At 47.6% G+C, this 17,432-nt stretch overlaps 1 protein-coding gene across 5 annotated transcripts; it reads right to left on the bottom strand.

The window, feature by feature from the left end:
* Nucleotides 1–1,304: 1,304 nt before the first annotated feature.
* S100A5 (S100 calcium binding protein A5) lies at nt 1,305–15,763 on the bottom strand. Of its 5 annotated transcripts, none has more exons than XM_081841471.1 (3): nt 15,444–15,763; nt 3,315–3,472; nt 1,305–1,548 (listed from the first exon to the last, which is right to left on the bottom strand). In XM_081841471.1, the coding sequence occupies exons 1-3, from the start codon at nt 15,532–15,534 to the stop codon at nt 1,405–1,407; spliced, it is 393 nt and encodes a 130-aa protein (XP_081697597.1). In that variant the 5' UTR covers nt 15,535–15,763; the 3' UTR covers nt 1,305–1,404. The 5 variants fall into 5 exon arrangements, with proteins under 5 accessions (XP_081697597.1, XP_081697599.1, XP_081697600.1 ...); XM_081841473.1 differs by lacking the exon at nt 15,444–15,763 and adding an exon at nt 13,104–13,312; XM_081841474.1 differs by lacking the exon at nt 15,444–15,763 and adding an exon at nt 8,400–8,524.
* Between the last annotated feature and the right edge of the window lie 1,669 nt (nt 15,764–17,432).

The following is a 17,432-nucleotide window of genomic DNA, read 5'->3' as shown; positions in this document are numbered from 1 at the left end:
GGACTCTCTCCTTACCTGGAGAAGGGAAACCTTCTGCATCTAAAACTTGGGTGGGGAATCTGCGGCCCTCCAGGTGTTGCTGGATCCCAATTCCCACCATCCCTGCTAGCATGGCCAATGGTCAAGGATGATGGGAGCTGTAGTCCAGCAACATCTGGAGGGCACCAGCTTCCTCCATTTCTGGTTATCCCAACCAATCAGGGTCCACATATTAAATGCCACTTAAAGGTAAAGGGACCCCTGACCATGAGGTCCAGTTGTGGTCGACTCTGGGGTGGCAGTGCTCATCTCGCTTTACTGGCCGAGGGAGCCAGCGTACAGCTTCCGGGTCATGTGGCCAGCATGACTAAGCCACTTCTGGGGAACCAGAGCAGTGCACGGAAATGTCGTTTACCTTCCCACCAGAGCGGTACCTATTTATCTACTTGCACTTTGACGTACTTTTGAACTGCTAGGTTGGCAGGAGCAGGGACTGAGCAACGGGAGCTCACCCTGTTGCGGGGATTCGAACCGCCGACCTTCTGATCGGCAAGTCCCAGACTCTGTGGTTTAACCCACAGCGCCACCCACGTCCCATAATTAAGCTGTTGGGTATGGTATATAAAGAGCAGCACCTAGCTCTCTCAGTACCCTGGTGGATGGGTCATGCTTACTGATATATTGTAATTTAGCGTAAAAGAAGTTTTTGTTTTTGTTATTAAAAACCTAGCAAAAGTTACTTTTGCATTTCTTGGAATGTGTGGTCTCCCCAGCACGCCTTCTGCAGCGCAACTAGTCTGCAAAAGAACCAACATCTTTGGTTATGGGCCCAGCTGCTGAGTGGATGACTGTACATTTTTGGACTTTAAGAAAGGTTTGAAAGCTCCTCCTGTTGGTGTGGTTCTGTGAGTCTGGAAGAGTTCTAGAATGGTTGACTGGGTTCCAGAACTGAGAACGCTCTGATGTTCCCACAGCTGACAGATGAGAACTACAGTTTATGGTCGTTTTGGGTGGAGGCACTTTTGACCTCTCGGGAGGTTTGGACCTATGTAACCGATAACCCTGTGACTATTGCTTGGTCGAAAGGAGGTGCAAAAGCCAGGGCGATAATTAATTTGGCTGTTGGTGACCAGCAAGTAGTATACATAAGGAATAAGAAAACTGCCAAAGAAATGTGGGACAGTCTTGCAGCAGGTCAAGGGTGATGGGATTTGGAGTCCAACTACATCTGGAGGGCCACAAGTTGTAGCCTCCGGACTGATCCTGCCTGCTTTCTCCAAAGGTTCCATGTGGCTACGAACAATCAACCCTCAGGACTAAATGGCTGAACCAATTTCTGGAGGTCGAGACCTTTATTTAAAGTTGCCACATGGGTTCTGGGTGATGCAGGGCACCGACTACTGGAGATTTACCCCACTCTCTCCCTTATTTTGAATCCTGCTGGAAGAAATCGTTGTAGGTCATGCAGAGGGCCGTCAGGAAGCCCGTGTACTCCTTGAAGTCAATCTCATCATCCTTGTTCTTGTCCAGGGTCCCCATCAGCTTGTCAATTCCGCCTGCCTTCATCTTCTGCGAGGGAAAGGGGGGCAAAGGAAAGAGAGAGGGGAGAGATTGGGGTACACGTCTTATTATGGGGGGCACTGAACCCCCCCTCACAAATTTAACTCTCTTTCAAAACTTAAGGATTGCATCCAACCAAGGCCATATTCATGTGATACATTTAAAGCTCTCCAATACTTTAAATGGTACGTGGGTGGCACTGTGGGTTAAACCACAGAGCCTAGGACTTGCCGATCAGAAGGTCGGCGGTTCGAATCCCGCGACAGGGTGAGCTCCCGTTGTTCGGTCCCTGCTCCTGCCAACCTAGCAGTTCGAAAGCACGTCAAAGTGCAAGTAGATAAACAGGTACCACTCCAGCAGGAAGGTAAACGGTGTTTCCGTGCGCTGCTCTGGTTCGCCAGAAGCGGCTTAGTCCTGCTGGCCACATGACCCGGAAGCTGTACACCAGCTCCCTCGGCCAGTAAAGCGAGATGAGCGCCGCAACCCCAGAGTCGGTCACGACTGGACCTAATGCTCAGGGGTCCCTTTACCTTTAATACTTTAAATAGTCATGACTTCCCCCAAAGAATTATGGGAGCTTTCATTTGTTAAGGGTGCTGAGAGTTGTTATGAGACGTCGGCTATTTCCCGCCACAGAGCTACAGTTCCCAGAGTTCCTGGGAAGCAGGACTGGTTGTTAAACCACTCTGGAAGTTGTAGGGAATTGGGACTTCCTAACAACTCTTGGTGCCTTTAACAAACCGCAGCTCCCAGAATTACGTATTTGGGGGAAGCCATGACTGTTTAAAGAGGTATCATAGTGCTTTAAATATATGGCGTGAATAGGGCCTAAGCTGTATTCAGATCCATTGCCATTCACTGAAATATATTACATCATGCTCATTCATTTTAATGGGTTTACTTTAAGACTGAGATGGGATATTGCCCTGAAGGAAGGAAGGAAGGAAGGAGGGAGGCAGGGAGGGTTAAGTGTAAGGTATTGGCTGTGTTTAGAATAGATTTTATGAAAGATTTAGAAAACATTGATTAGAATATTTGTATGAGATTGCATGGGAAAAATACGGAATAACAGATATAAATTTGCTTAAAATGTATATAGGAAGTGCAGTGTAAGCGATGGAAGTCAATGAATGAAATTTTATTATTGAGATATTTGTAGAATAAATTTGGAAGAAATTCTTCCAATTTTTCTTCTTCCAATTTTTCTTCTTCTTTTTCCTTTTCTTCCTTTTTTCTTTTTTGTTCTTTTTTATATATGTGTGCTTATCTGAAAAATATATGTACCATATGTATTTGTATGTATTTTGCCTGTATTTTGTAATAATTATGTTAAATAAAGTTTAATGTTTTTTTTTAAAGGAAAGTCAGTCACCTGGAAGGAAATTAAGGCATAAAGTGAATAAGGGAAAGATGGGGAAAGGAAGGAAAGACTTATCCAAACTCCAAACTCCCCACTGTTTGTCCCATGCGCAAGCCCCACATTTTGACTTGCTGCACCTCCTGTTCCCCTCCAAGGATGTGTATCAGGATCAGCCCCCTCGCCACTGACTGTCCATGGCTCTCCGGGGTTTCAGTCTGGGAGTCTTTCCCAGTCCTACCAGGAGATGTCAGGACTCGAACCCGGGACCTTCTGCATGCAAGGCAGATGCTCTGCCACTCAGCTGTGGGGTCCTGATGGAAGATGCACAGATTGAAGGTAGAACACTGGTTTCCCCAAAATTGCGTTGTGTTTTGGGGCTACTATTCCCCCCCCCCCGATCCGCTGGGGCACTGACCTCCCCGAGTGCCAGCTCCTTCTTCACCAGCTCCTTCAGCTCTCCCTTGCTCAGAGTAAACTTATCCCCTTCTTTCCCAGAATATTTGTGGAAGGTGTACACAAGCGTCGCCAGGGCTTTCTCCAGAGGCGTCTCCATGTCCATCGGCCAGGCAGGATCTGAAAAGGAGAAAGCAGGGAAGTGAACTGTATGGCGGGATTTGTTTATTTCTTCATTAAATTGATATCCTGCCCTTCCTCCTGAAGGAGCACACGGTTAAGAACATACGAAGAGCCTGATCCAGACCCTCCAAGTGTCCCTATTTTCCAGGGATGGTCCAGGATCTACAGAAGCTGTCCCTGTTTCTGATTTGATTCCCCAATGTCCTGCATTCCCTTAAAAGGTAAAGGGACCCCTGACCATTAGGTCCAGTTGTGGCCGACTCTGGGGTTGCGGCGCTCATTTCGCTTTATTGGCCGAGGGAGCCAGCGTACAGCTTCCGGGTCATGTGGCCAGCATGACTCAGCCGCTTCTGGCGAACCAGAGCAGCGAATGGAAACGCCGTTTACCTTCCTGCCGGAGTGGTACCTATTTATCTACTTGCACTTTGAGGTGCTTTCGAACTGCTAGGTTGGCAGGAGCAGGGACCGAGCAATGGGAGCTCACCCCGTCGCGGGGATTCGAACCGCCGACCTTCTGATCGGCAAGATGTAGGCTCTGTGGTTTAACCCACAGCACCATCCGCATCCCTGCTTTTCCTTAGGACGTCCCTATTTTTACCAGAGAAATGTTGGAGGGCAACCCAGGAACGGGAGGGCCCTTGGTTTCTTGATTTCAACCTGTGGGGCAGCTCAGGCCATAAAGCTTTTGATTATACAGCATTCGCCCTGGGTGCGAGCTTGGGAAGCTCATCCTGGGTGCATATACATAAAAAGAGATCTTACAAGCAAGCATACATTAGAAGCCGCAGCGAATAACTCTGCAATTAAGGAGGGTGGAAACAAGCTGATAAGTGCTCCATTAGCACAGGTAGGGATTTCCCTGGGAACGGCTGGCCAGCCCTGGGCGAACACACCCGGCACCAGCGTGATCTCGGCGCTTCCCACTCCCAGCAGTTTAGATTTGCAGTTTGTAGCATTCGAGTTGGCAGGTGAGGCAGCCCTAATCATATGATGTAAAGGTAAAGGGACCCCTGACCATTAGGTCCACTCGTGGCCGACTCTGGGGTTGCGGCGCTCATCTCGCTTTATTGGCCGAGGGAGCTGGCGTACAGCTTCCGGGTCATGTGGCCAGCATGACTAAGCCGCTTCTGGCGAACCAGAGCAGGGCACAGAAAGGCCTTTACCTTCCCGCTGGAGTGGTAGCTATTTATCTACTTGCACTTTGACGTGCTTTCAAACTGCTAGGTTGGCAGGAGCAGGGACCGAGCAACGGAAGCTCACCCCATCGCGGGGATTCGAACCTCCGACCTTCTGATTGGCAAGTCCTAGGCTCAGTGGTTTAACCCACAGCGCCACCCGCCTCCCTTCCAATCATATGATGTACTCCATTGCATATGCCAGGGGTGGGGAACCTGCAGCCCGCGGGTCACATGTGACCCACCAGGCCTCTCTATCTGGCCCACAAGACTCTCCCAAGACCACGCCCCTCATTGGGCCCTTATGTTTCGCACCTTGAGTACTTTTGCCCACTTGGAATGTGCCCTTAAACTCTGCCCATGCCTTTTCCTTGTCTGGATGGAGAACAGAGAGGGGTGTGTGAGAGTTTGTGTGTGTGTGGATGCTAGCCGACTGTACAGTGACAAATTTTTACATTTTGTTGGACGCAGAGGAATGGTGGGAGGCATCGACTGGAGGACCCCCAAGGGAAGGAGGTTCAGAGCCTGGAGATGGGTAGTGGGATGACAGTGCAAGTGGTCAGAGGGAGAAGAGGGTGAAGACTGGGAGGAGGAGGTGTTGGAAGCTGAAGAGGTAACAGGGTTTAGTGAGCGGGGAGAATCTGTGTCAGAGAGGAGTCCAGAAGCAGAGGCAGAAGCAGAAGCAGAAACTGGATGTCAGGAGTGTGTGCAGGAGCCAGGCCCTGTGACCGGTAGGGCTTCGCAGGACTGGGGCTTTCCTTAGTTTGTTCTGAAGAGGCAAGGCACAGCCACACAGGTGAGGCCGATTGGTAACTCACAGCCGGGAAGGGATATAAGGTCAGCATCTCCCTTTGGCTCTTTGCCACAGCAGCACGCTTCCTGCCTTGCTGTGTTTGGCTCCTTGACTCATGACCCTCAGACCCGTGGCTTCTTGACTCCTGGGTCTCTGACCCTTGGCTTCCTGACTCTCATTCCTTCTCCCACCCCACCGTCTTGCCCCCAGTCCCGACATCCTCCACCAGGACTTTGACCGCCCGTAAACCAGACCGTGACACTGGAGAGTAGGACGGCCAAGAGGCAGAGATGAGTCAGGCTGGTGAAGTCAGGCTGGCCTCCCTCTCCTGCTGCAACAAACTCTCCTCTTCTCTGGTCTCCCAGAGCCAGAAGAGGCATGAAAAGAGTGGAGAAGAAGTTAGCTTTGCATAGGTACAGTCTCAGATTGCTTGGGGGAAACTGGAGAAAGGAGGAGGTTTAGGGCAGCTGTGGGAAAGAGGGGGCCTTCAGTCTCTGCAACTGCCTTATAGGGGCAAGATCCACCGAAGAATAATTGCTGTGCTTACTAGGCCTGGCACTCTTTAGCAGATCTGGTTTCCTCAAATAGTTACCTTCACTTACTCTCTGTGATTTATGGCTAGCTCGCCCTTGTCACATTTGTTGCCCCGCCCACCCCGGCCCGTGGCCTCCAGAATGTTTCCCAGAAGGGAATGTGGCTCTTGGGCCATATCCTTGAACTCTGATGACACCACTGGTTTCCCTGGATGGAGAATAGGGAGAGGGATTTGTGAATGAAACTAGTTTACTGCCCAAAGTGAAAATTTACACCCATCACTCTGCCCACTTTTGACACCCACCCACCGCTGGCATGTGGCCCCTGGGAGGTTTCTCAAAGGGGAAGGTGGCCCTTAGGCTGAAATAGGATCCCCAGCCCTTTTAAGTGAATAGTGAACTTGCTCTCTGAACCCGGATCCTTACGCAGCCAGAATGGCATCCCTTGGAAATGAGGGGGATATATCAGCAAGCTTGGAGCGAGGGAGAAAGGAACCTAGCAGAGACAAATAAGGGCTGAACATGCTCAATGGCCCCAAAGAGGAGAGCGCAAAATATGGTCTGAAGCTCAACATCAAAAAAACGAAGATCATGGCCACTGGTCCCACCACCTCCTGGCAAATAGAAGGAGAAGAAATGGAGGCAGTGAGAGATTTTACTTTCTTGAGCTCCATGATCACTGCAGATGGTGACAGCAGTCACAAAATTAAAAGACGCCTGCTTCTTGGGAGAAAAGCAGTGACAAACCTAGACAGCATCTTAAAAAGCAGAGACATCACCTTGCCAACAAAGGTCGGTATAGTTAAAGCTATGGTTTTCCCAGTAGTGATGTACGGAAGTGAGAGCTGGACCGTAAAGAAGGATGATCACTGAAGAATTGATGCTTTTGAATTATGGTGCTGGAGGAGACTCTTGAGAGTCCCATGGACTGCAAGAAGATCAAACCTCTCCATTCTGAAGGAAATCAGCCCTGAGTGCTCACTGGAAGGACAGATCCTGAAGCTGAGGCTCCAAGACTTTGGCCACGTCGTGAGAAGAGAAGATTCCCTGGAAAAGACCCTGATGTTGGGAAAGATGGAGGGCACAAGGAGAAGGGGACGACGGAGGACGAGATGGTTGGACAGTGTTCTCGAAGCTACGAACATGAGTTTGACCAAACTGCGGGAGGCAGTGGAAGACAGGAGTGCCTGGCGTGTTCTGGTCCAGGGGGTCACAAAGAGTTGGACACGACTAAACGACTAAGCAACAACATGCTCAATGGCTGCAGAATGTTGGTTGCGGCTGTAGTGGAATGGAGTTGTTTGGAAAGGGTGTGGCTGGCCTGGCTGGCAGCCTGAACACAAGCACTTTCCCCTGAAGCATTTATTGTAGTGGATATATATATGCATTCACCTCTCCCTCTATGGATTAGCCTCTCCCCTCTACGGCAGTTTCCTCCATTCATTAACCTTTACAACAAATTAACTAATAGCTTCTGGAACTCTCGGCGGATCCAAAGGGCAGAGCATTTCCTTCGCTAATCACCTCAAATCTGTGGACGGTGCCGCTTTTGGGAGACACCCACATGCATGAGGGAGAGTGCAGCGGACCCCGAGGGAACCCCAATGTTTACGGAAATTACAAATAAATGAATGAACATGTTTGGGGGAAATAAAACTGATGGGGGATGCTGAAACATCTGAGTGAGTGCTGATCATACTCAACTTAATCCGAGGTAATACTGTAATAATAATAATAATAATAATAATAATAATAATAATAATAATATATTATTTATACCCCGCCCATCTGGCTGGATTTCCCCAACCACTCTGGGCGGCTTCCCACACAATATTAAAATACAATAACCTATTAAACATTAAAAGTTTCCCTAAACAAGGCTGCCTTCAGATGCCTTCTAAAAGTCTGGTAGTTGTTTTTTCCTTTGACATCTGGTGGGAGGGTGTTCCACAGGGCGGGCGCCACTACCGAGAAGGCCCTCTGCCTGATTCCCTTTAACTTGGCTTCTTGCAGTGAGGGCACCGGCAGAAGGCCCTCAGTGCTGGACCTCAGTGTCCGGGCAGAACGATGGGGGTGGAGACGCTCCTTCAGGTATACTGGGCCGAGGCCAGTATGTTCTTCATAAGCAGATGCTTGTGAAATATATTTGCTGCGGTGCTTTCTCCCTAAACTACACTCCACCTGCCGGTTTGGTGGGCCACAGATTCTACAGCTCTAAGCATCGGCACATGATGCTCGGCGCATCAGCTGGCGAAGTTTCCCACCTGTTCTCATGGCCTCCCTGGCATCGATCTCCGTTGCCAAGCCTTCGCTTCATCAGCCAAGAGGAACAACAAATCGCATAAACTCTAAAACAAACACAATGTTGAAACGGCTGCTTTGTGGTTAACCAGGCATTGAAGCCACCAGAGGGCTGAACCCACCTGTGAATCAGGCAGCTTGAATTCAAATCCAGTTAGCTGTGACCAAGGTGGGGCTGGGATCCTGCTCAAGGTGATGCAACCGTCCGCATGAGCTCATGCTAGCAAATAGATTCGAGAATGGTGTGTTAAAGATTAAGGTTGCCAGCATCCAGACTCGGGGTGTGTGTGTGTGGTGTTCCTGTGCCGTTTAACGCAGGGGTTGCCAACCTTTCAGGGCCTACAGTATTTGGATTTTTAATTATTACTTTATTCAAAGAATAACAAATGGAAATATCCGTTACCTCCCACAAACTTGGGAAGCTGGAGTCCATGTAGATATTTTGATTAGTGACAGTGTTTTCCTTCTGTGACTGTATCCCCAAGTGTGTTTTATAAGCTGGTCTCTGACAGTAATAAATTATCTATCTTTCTATCTATCTATCTATCTATCTATCTATCTATCTATCTATCTAGTGACGGTGCACATTTGGATTCTGGAAAAAGTGATGTGAGTCCCACCAATTCTGGTCACTACTTCCCCCTCCCAACATTTCTCTGATGAAAATAGGAACGTCCTATTCCTCTGTTGTTGTTGTTGTTTACACCCTGCCTATGTGTCTGGGTTGCGCCAACCACTGTGGGCAGCTTCCAACATATATAAAAACATAATAAAACATCAAACTTAAAAAAACAACTTTCCTGTACAGTGGTACCTCGAGTTAAGTACTTAATTCGTTCCGGAGGTCCGTTCTTAACCTGAAACTGTTCTTAACCTGAAGCACCACTTTAGCTAATGGGGCCTCCTGCTGCTGCTGCGCCGCCGGAGCACGATTTCTGTTCTCATCCTGAAACAAAGTTCTTAACCTGAGGTACTATTTCTGGGTTAGCAGAGTCCGTAACCTGAAGCGTAGGTAACCTGAAGTGTATGTAACCTGAGGTACCACTGTACAGAGCTGCCTTCAGATGTCTTCTAAAGATTGTATAGTTTCTTATCTCCATGCCCTCCTACATTTCTCCGATGAAGATAGGGACGTCCTAAGGAAAAGTAGGACATTCTGGGATCGAATCAGAAACTGGGGCGGCTTCTGTAATTCCGGGACTGTGGACCCTGGGAAATAGGGACACTTGGTCTAGCATACCGTGAGACGGGAAGAGAGAAAGTGCCCACAAAATGCACACTTCACAGTTCCCAAAAGTAGGACTCAGCTGAATTAATCTTGAGTTCCCTAAGAAGCCTGAAGATCTGAAAGAGGAAGTGGAAGTGGAAGAGAAAACTTCCTCTTTTAGATTTCTAGAGACCTTTTGAGGGAAGAAAAGAATAGGAACTTCCGTGGCTGCCTCACAACCAAGGGAGGAGCTGAAAGGTATTTTGGAGACCCTTGTTGTAGAAGTTACTGGGATACCCTGTACGGCATCTCTCATCGCCAAGCTGACAGGCCTGTGGGTGATACAGCTGTATTTGAAGCTTAAAAACATGCCGGAGAAGGTATATGCCTACTATATGGAAGTTAACTGGACAACAAAAACAGATTTTACGCGCTCTCATGGTAGCCAAGAGGCTGATATTGATGAACTAGAAAATAATATATCCTTTAATCAGTGGATCGATCATATGATAACACTTGCAACCTATGAACAGATGGCTTACAGATGTAGACTGCTTGGATAAACACAGCAATATTTGGAACGAATGTATACAAAATGCAGTAGGCTGCTAATATTTCTATTAGTACAGGGATAATAATATCAAATTTTTGTATATGTTCATATAACGCTTCCCCTCCCCTTTACACAGTTCTATGTTTTGATTTCTTCTTCTTCTTTTTGTATCGCTTTACTGCTTTATATTAGAATTTATGTTTCAATAAAATATCAACTAATAAATGATGCAGGAGAACGGTGCGCCAGAGCATGGACAGAGTTACTGTACATCCCCTGCTTGCAAGGATCGCTGCCCACTCCTCCCCTGACCGTGCCTTTTAGCAACAGTCCAGAAATGTCACCTGCGGACATTTCTCACCCCCCCCCATTACTTTATCTGCCCACGGACTGTCTTGCCAGAGTGGTGCATGCTCTGGTTATCTCCCACTTGGACTACTGCAATGCGCTCTACGTGGGGCTACCTTTGAAGGTGACCCCAAAAACTGCAATTAATCCAGAATGCGGCAGCTAGACTGGTGACTGGGAGTGACCACCGGGACCACATAACACCGGTTCTGAGAGATCTGCATTGACTCCCAGTACGTTTCCAAGCACAATTCAAAGTGTTGGTGCTGACCTTTAAAGCCCTAAACGGCCTCGGTCCTGTATACCTGAAGGAGCGTCTCCACCCCCATCGTTCAGCCTGGACACTGAGATCCAGCACCGAGGGCCTTCTGGCGGTTCCCTCATTGCGAGAAGTGAGGTTACAGGGAACCAGACAGAGGGCCTTCTCGGTAGTGGCGCCCACCCTGTGGAACACCCTCCCTTCAGATGTGAAGGAAATAAGCAGCTATCCTATCTTTAAAAGACATCTGTTCAGGGAAGTTTTTAATATTTAATGCTGTACTGTTTTTAACACTTGATTGGGAGCTGCCCAGAGTGGCTGGGGAAACTCAGCCAGATGGGCGGGGTATAAATAATAAATAAATAAATAAATAAATAAATAAATAAATAAATAAAATCATCATCATCATCATCATCATCATCATCATCATCATCATCTCTGTGTCAGGCAAAAGCTTTTGCCTGTTCACATGTTAATTCTGTTAATTCTGCTCTTCAGAGGCAGAATTTCTTTTCTTTTCTTCAGAAATTCTTCAGAGGCAGAACGATAATTTGGCAACAGCGGCCTCTGGAATCGCCAAGCAGCCCCAGACGAGTTAGTGAGCTCTTTCTAAAAGGTCAAGAAAAAGGAGCCCAGTTTCCTTCTTGATTGTCTCTCCCAAAACCCGAAAACGAATGAAGGATCTGGATTGATTTAGCTGGACTCTGACTCACAAAGAGATGTTGTAATGTGGAAAAGGCGTTGGCTGGCCTAGAGATTGCAGGCTGGGGATTTGCCAGCTTCTGATAGCCACGGGCAAAATTCAGAGCTACATTTTAACATGCAGGGTTGTGTGGGTGTGAGACCTCTGAGCAGCTCATGTGACTTGCACATCTGGAATCTGTGTGGACATCTGGAGAGAAAAAGCCTCCTCTTCTTCCAGGAAGGGCTTGCTCCCAGCCAGAAATAAGGGGAAAAGGCTGTGACTCCCTGGCAGAGTACCTGCTTTGAGTGCAGAAGGCTCCCAGTTTGATCCCTGCCATCTCCAGTTAGGGCTGGGAAAAGAGGGCTGGTTGGCTGGGGGCAGTGCCGGATTTACGTATAAGCTAAACAAGCTATATCTTAGGGCCCCACTCTCTTGGGGGCCCCCAAAAAAATTTAAAGGGAAAAAAACACCTGGATGTACATTTCAAAAATATAAGATAAAAAAACAAATGCAGTGGTACCTTGGGTTACATATGCTCCAGGTTACATATGCTTCAGGTTACAAACTCTGCTATCCCAGAAATAGTGCTTCAGGTTAAGAACTTTGCTTCAGGATGAGAACAGAAATCATGTTCTGGCGGCGCGGCGGCAGCAGGAGGCCCCATTAGCTAAAGTGGTGCTTCAGGTTAAGAACACTTTCAGGTTAAGAACGGACCTCCGGAATGAATCAAGTACTTAACCCGAGGTACCACTGTAAAATAAAACCTAAATACAGCAACCGTGTTTTGTGTTGTGTAGGCTCCTATGATGTAAGTCATGGGCCCCGCCTGCTAGCCTGCTCCCTAAAATATCACTGGTTTGCTCATTTCTGTATCAATTACTTTGATAAAATACATATTTTGTTATGTGCAAATGGCTTTAGATACCTATTAGGTCCATAAATTACCGTATAGCATATATTCAGCACAAAAAAAACAGTGGCAATTTATTGTTGACAAAGGACAGCTGGACATATAAAGGGCCCCATTACCTTCAGTAGCTTAGGGCCTCATCAAACCTAAATCAAACCTAAATTTCCCAGGGTGATGGGGGACCATTAGTGAGCACTCTTTGGGTTTGCTCAGCCAACAAGCTGCAAATCCACCTAACAGTTACCTTGTCCAGCCCACATTTGACCAGCTTCTCCACAAAAATATCATGGGGGGCTTTGTCAAAAGCCTTACTGAAATCAAGATACGATAATGTCCACAGCATTCCCCTGATCCACCAAGCTTGTAACTCTATCAAAAATGAGATCCATCTGGCATGACTTGTTTTTGAGAAAACCACGCCGCAGCCAGCACAACTGAACCCGCTGTGATCCCCTAAATTTGCCTACTGCCTGGCTCCAATGAAGTCTTGGTTGCAAGTTACTGCCATATTGCCTTTCTGGATCAAACCAAGGATTTGGCCAGCATCCTGTTTCCAACAGAGGGCATCCCGGAGCCCCTAAAGTGAGGCCTGAAGGCAGCAGCCCTTCTTCCCTGCTGTTCATCCCCCAGAAGCAGGCATTCTGTGGTAGACCGCCCTTGCACAAGGAGGCTCTGTTTGAGCTAGAATAACTAAAAGAGCCGCTGGGGGAAGGAGTTTGGGGAAGGCTGAGGTGGAAACAATCAAGAAAGCATCACAGAGAGGAAAAGCAAGCCGGCTGAGAAGTACAGATGGATGTGAAATTGAGGATGCATTGCTGTTTCAGATAATGCGATGAAGAATAAAAGGAGCTAAAAGCAACTCACCGGATGAGAATGTTGGTGGCAAGCTTGAGCGGTGAAGCAGGGAATTGGGTGTGGTATAGCATCTCCCTCTTATGCAGTTTCATGGGGGGTCCCCAGAGATTGAGGCTGGTAGAAGCAGGAACTTGATCTCGTTGCCAGGATCTGTCCTGAGGGACTGCTGGCATCCAGCCATCTTCTCCTTGGGTTGTGAACAACTCTTTTTCTTTTCTTTTCCCGCTTTTCCTGCTTTTAAATTAACTTTATTTCCTGGGGCTTATTCATAGATCTTCAAAAATACATACCCATCAGAAAGCATATTTTTTACAATATACTAAGACAGCTACTTGGTCTAAAAAAAGAAGAAATTCAGAAAGAAGAAAAGGCAAGAAATGGAGAGACCAGGAAAAAAGAGAAAGGAAGAGAAAAGGGGAAAGAAAGAAATAACTATGGAAAGATAGGTAAAGGTAAAGGGACCCCTGACCGTTAGGTCCAGTCGTGGATGACTCTGGGGTTGCAGTGCTCATCCCGCTTTATTGGCCGAGGGAGCCGGCGTACAGCTTCTGGGTCATGTGGCCAGTATGACTAAGCCACTTCTGGCGAACCAGAGCAGCACACGGAAACGCCGTTTACCTTCCCGCCGGAGCAGTACCTATTTATCTATTTGCACTTTGACATGCTTTCATACTGCTAGGTTGGCAGGAGCAGGGACCGAGCAACGGGAGCTCACCCCGTTGCGGGGATTCGAACCGCCGACCTTCGGATCGGCAAGTCCTAGGCTCTGTGGTTTAACCCACAGCGCCACCTGCGTCCCATTAACAACTCTTGCTTGAGCCTAAATTAGGATTCTCTTGGCCTTATCAATGTTCTGCCTGAAGGTGGCCAGCTTTTAATTTTAGGAGGCCCCCTGCGCCTTTAATGCAGGGAGGGTTCAGTTTCCTTGGAATGAAAGCAAGAGAGAGGCAGGCCGGTGGCAGAAAGAGGAAATAGTGGGTGGTTTCACCCAGTGGTACAGACTACAAAGAGAGAACTTCTGTCATGTCTTAAACACAAGCTGATTTTTTTTTTTTGGTGGTGTCATCCGTGAGGGTTGAGTCACGATAAATTCCGTTTGCCATCGAGGCATAGCTGTCAAGTGTCCCTTATTTGAAGGGACAGTCCCTTATTCTAGCGCCATGTCCCGCTGCGGTCCCTTATTGATGAATGTCCCTATGATGTCCCTTAAATTTCAAAGGAAGAAGCTCCTCTCCTCCCTCCCTGCCGGCCAGGGAGGAGGGAGGCTCCAACTGTGTTGCTTGGCTGCGTTGCTCACCCAATAAGAAGTCTAAGAACGACTGGGGGGTGGAGCTTGCATGCCTTGTGTGTGGCTAGTTAATGCAAGCTGAGGAGGTTTTTGAATGCTGGACGCCATTTTGTTGCACGTGCTGCTGCAAACTTTGCAGTGCAAAGCCAGGCCGGGAGCCATCTTAAGTTGAGGCTGCATAGGCCTTGTGGTGCATGTGATTCAGATTCTATTCAGTTGAACCTCTGGTTACAAAGTTGGTTGGGCAGTGTTCTCGAAGCTACCAGCATGAGTTTGACCAGACTGCAGGAGGACAGGAAGACTGGAGTGCCTGGAACAGGTGAGGCTGCAGGTCCCTTATTTTGGCTGCTGGTCCCTTATTTTCAAATCTGTAAGTTGACAGCTATGCATCGAGGTGCCACGAATGGAGGAGAACTACATGCAATCGAGGGCCGCATTCCTTTCTGAGCAACATTTGGAGGGCCATAGGTCCCTCCCCCCCAAAAAAATACCCCACACAGCTAACTTACAGCTGGTTCTCAGCTTCTCTCTGCTCCGCCGATTTCAAAGCAGAAAGGGCGTTTATTCTTTTGGCAAAAGGCATAATTTGAAAGGCGTAATTATCTTGCAATGTTATTACCAACAGTTGAAAGAAAAATACACATTGGCAGCTGCAGCTGCCTGTTTGTGGGAAGGAGCTGGTTTTACGCTGCCTTGCCACCCGCCCCCCAGGCACATGTTCACACTAGGGACTAGAAACTTCCTCCCACCTGAGCCTTCAGAGATTACACTTCCCAATAATCCCAGGGAGGAACTGTGAAGCACAACAAGTCTTGCACCCTGCATTATTATTATAATATGATTTCTTACATTCATGTACCACTTTTTCATCCAAGGAGCTCCAGGTTCCCCCCTCCCTCCTCATTTTATCCTCACAACAACCCTGTGAGGTAAATTAGGCCCAAAGCCACCCAGAGAGCTTCATGGCTGAGTGGGGATTCGAACCCCAGTCTCCCAGGTCCTAGCCCATGCCGGCTCTCAGTCACGCTCTCTTAAAAGCACATGTGGGGATCTGAACTCACAGCCTCTGGATCCCCAGCCACTGGCTCCCCCCCCCCCACGAGTAACAGGCCCAATGGTCTTCCCGGCTGGGACAGTTGCCCCTGGCAACATCAGTCTCCCTCCCTTCTGTTTAGCCAGGTGTGGAAAACAGGATGCAGGGGACAGGTGGGGAATCTGTTGCTAAGCAACAAGAGGCCAGGGACCTATCAGTGGGATGATGGGACTAGGAGAGATGCTGGAGTTCTGGCTGTGTGTGTGTGTGTGTGTGTGTGTGTGTGTGTATCTTTTTTTCTTCTGAAGTTCAGCGTGCCTGCCTTCATCCTTAAAATCTGCAGAGAATGGAGCTGGTTTTCAGCTGTTTTCTTGGAGGCTGAACAATAAACCTCTTTGTGTACAAAATACACAGAGAGAGATCAGGAGAGAGGGAGAGAAGTTAAGGGGAGGTAAGGGAGAAAAACCAGCCCTTCGGCCTTTCAGGGTGGGGCAGGGTTGGGTTTGGAAAGGGACCCTGCAAAGGCAACAATTTTGAATCCTTTACTGGGGATTGAACGAGATCTACACACAGTATAGGCCCGACCAGCCACTTTGTTCTGCAGAACAGAGCTGTACATTTAATTCACTCCACACTTGCAAGGAATCTGTCCTTCAGGGTGGCCAGGACCTAATCTCTGGAACTCCCTGTCCCTTGATATTAGGTAGGCACCTTCGCTGTTTCTGACGCCTGTCTAAAGACTGTTGCTTTCAGCAGGTCTAACCAGACGTGTAATTTGGACCGGTAATTATATTTTATAATGTTTGTGTTTTCAGAGCTGGTGATTTTGCTTATCTTTGGATCCATTTTGGGTTAGCTTCCTCTTACTGTTAGCTAAGTTCAGTTGCCAGTTCCAGCAGCCAAGCCCTTTTGATATTCTTACGGAGCCTCCATTTCCAGGCACAGTCTATCTCGTTCCCTAGTTCTTAGGGGCATTTTGGCCACTGTGAGAACAGGATGCTGGACTATGATGGGTCATTGGCCTGTTCAAGAACGGGGCTTTTGTGATGTTCTTAATTGTCTCCGCCAGTCCTTCTGGTACGCTGACATTCTCCCCAAGCCATATTGATAAGAATGACCAGAAACTGTTTTTATACGCAACAATGGCCGCGAGGCTATTGCTGGCCCAGGTGTGGAAACAGCAACAATTGCCAACAGTAGAAGAGTGGCAGTACAAGTTTATGGAGTATGAAGAAATAGCCAAACTAACGGCAAAAATTCGACATCAGGGTAATGAAACATATCAAAAAGAATGGGGGAAATTTATGTTATATATAGAAAAGATGATGTGAATTAGGGAAACCAGTAGAACTGAAATAAACCTCATAACGGGAAAATGCAAAGAAATTTATTGGACAAGAATATCAAAATGAATTAAAAATGTATATTATGACCAAGGTTGAACAGTATTTGTAAATGAATATAGACAGACAGCAAGAATTGTATATATAGAAAGATTTATTTGTTTACGGACATTTCATGGACAAAAATTAAAGAACAACTATATAAAAAATGGATAAAGACAATGCGAAAAGATAAAGATGACACAAAAAAGATGGAAGAAGGAAGGAGGGAAGTCAGCTCTTGAGAGCAAGAATAAATGTAAAATGTAATATAATATGTGTATGTATTGTTGTTTAGTTGTGTCTGACTCTTCGTTATCCCATGGACCAGAGCACACCAGGCACTCCTGTCTTTCACTGCCTCCTGCAGTTTGGTCAAACTCATCTTGGTAGCTTCGAGAACACTATCCAACCATCTCGTCCTCTGTCGTCCCCTTCTCCTTGTGCCCTCCATCTTTCCCAACATCAGTGTCTTTTCTAGGGAGTCTTCTCCTGAGGTGGCCAAAGTCTTGGAGTCTCAGCTTCAGGATCTGTCCTTCCAGTGAGCACTCAGGGCTGATTTCCTTCAGAATGGAGAGGTTTGATCTTCTTGCAGTCCATGGGACTCTCAAGAGTCTCCTCCAGCACCAGAATTC

Source organism: Podarcis erhardii, assembly GCF_964252035.2.
Source record: "Podarcis erhardii genome assembly, chromosome: 15".
NCBI lineage: Eukaryota > Metazoa > Chordata > Lepidosauria > Squamata > Lacertidae > Podarcis > Podarcis erhardii.
The sequence above is the reverse complement of the archived record's forward strand: the minus strand, read 5'-3'. Positions and strand labels throughout refer to the sequence as shown.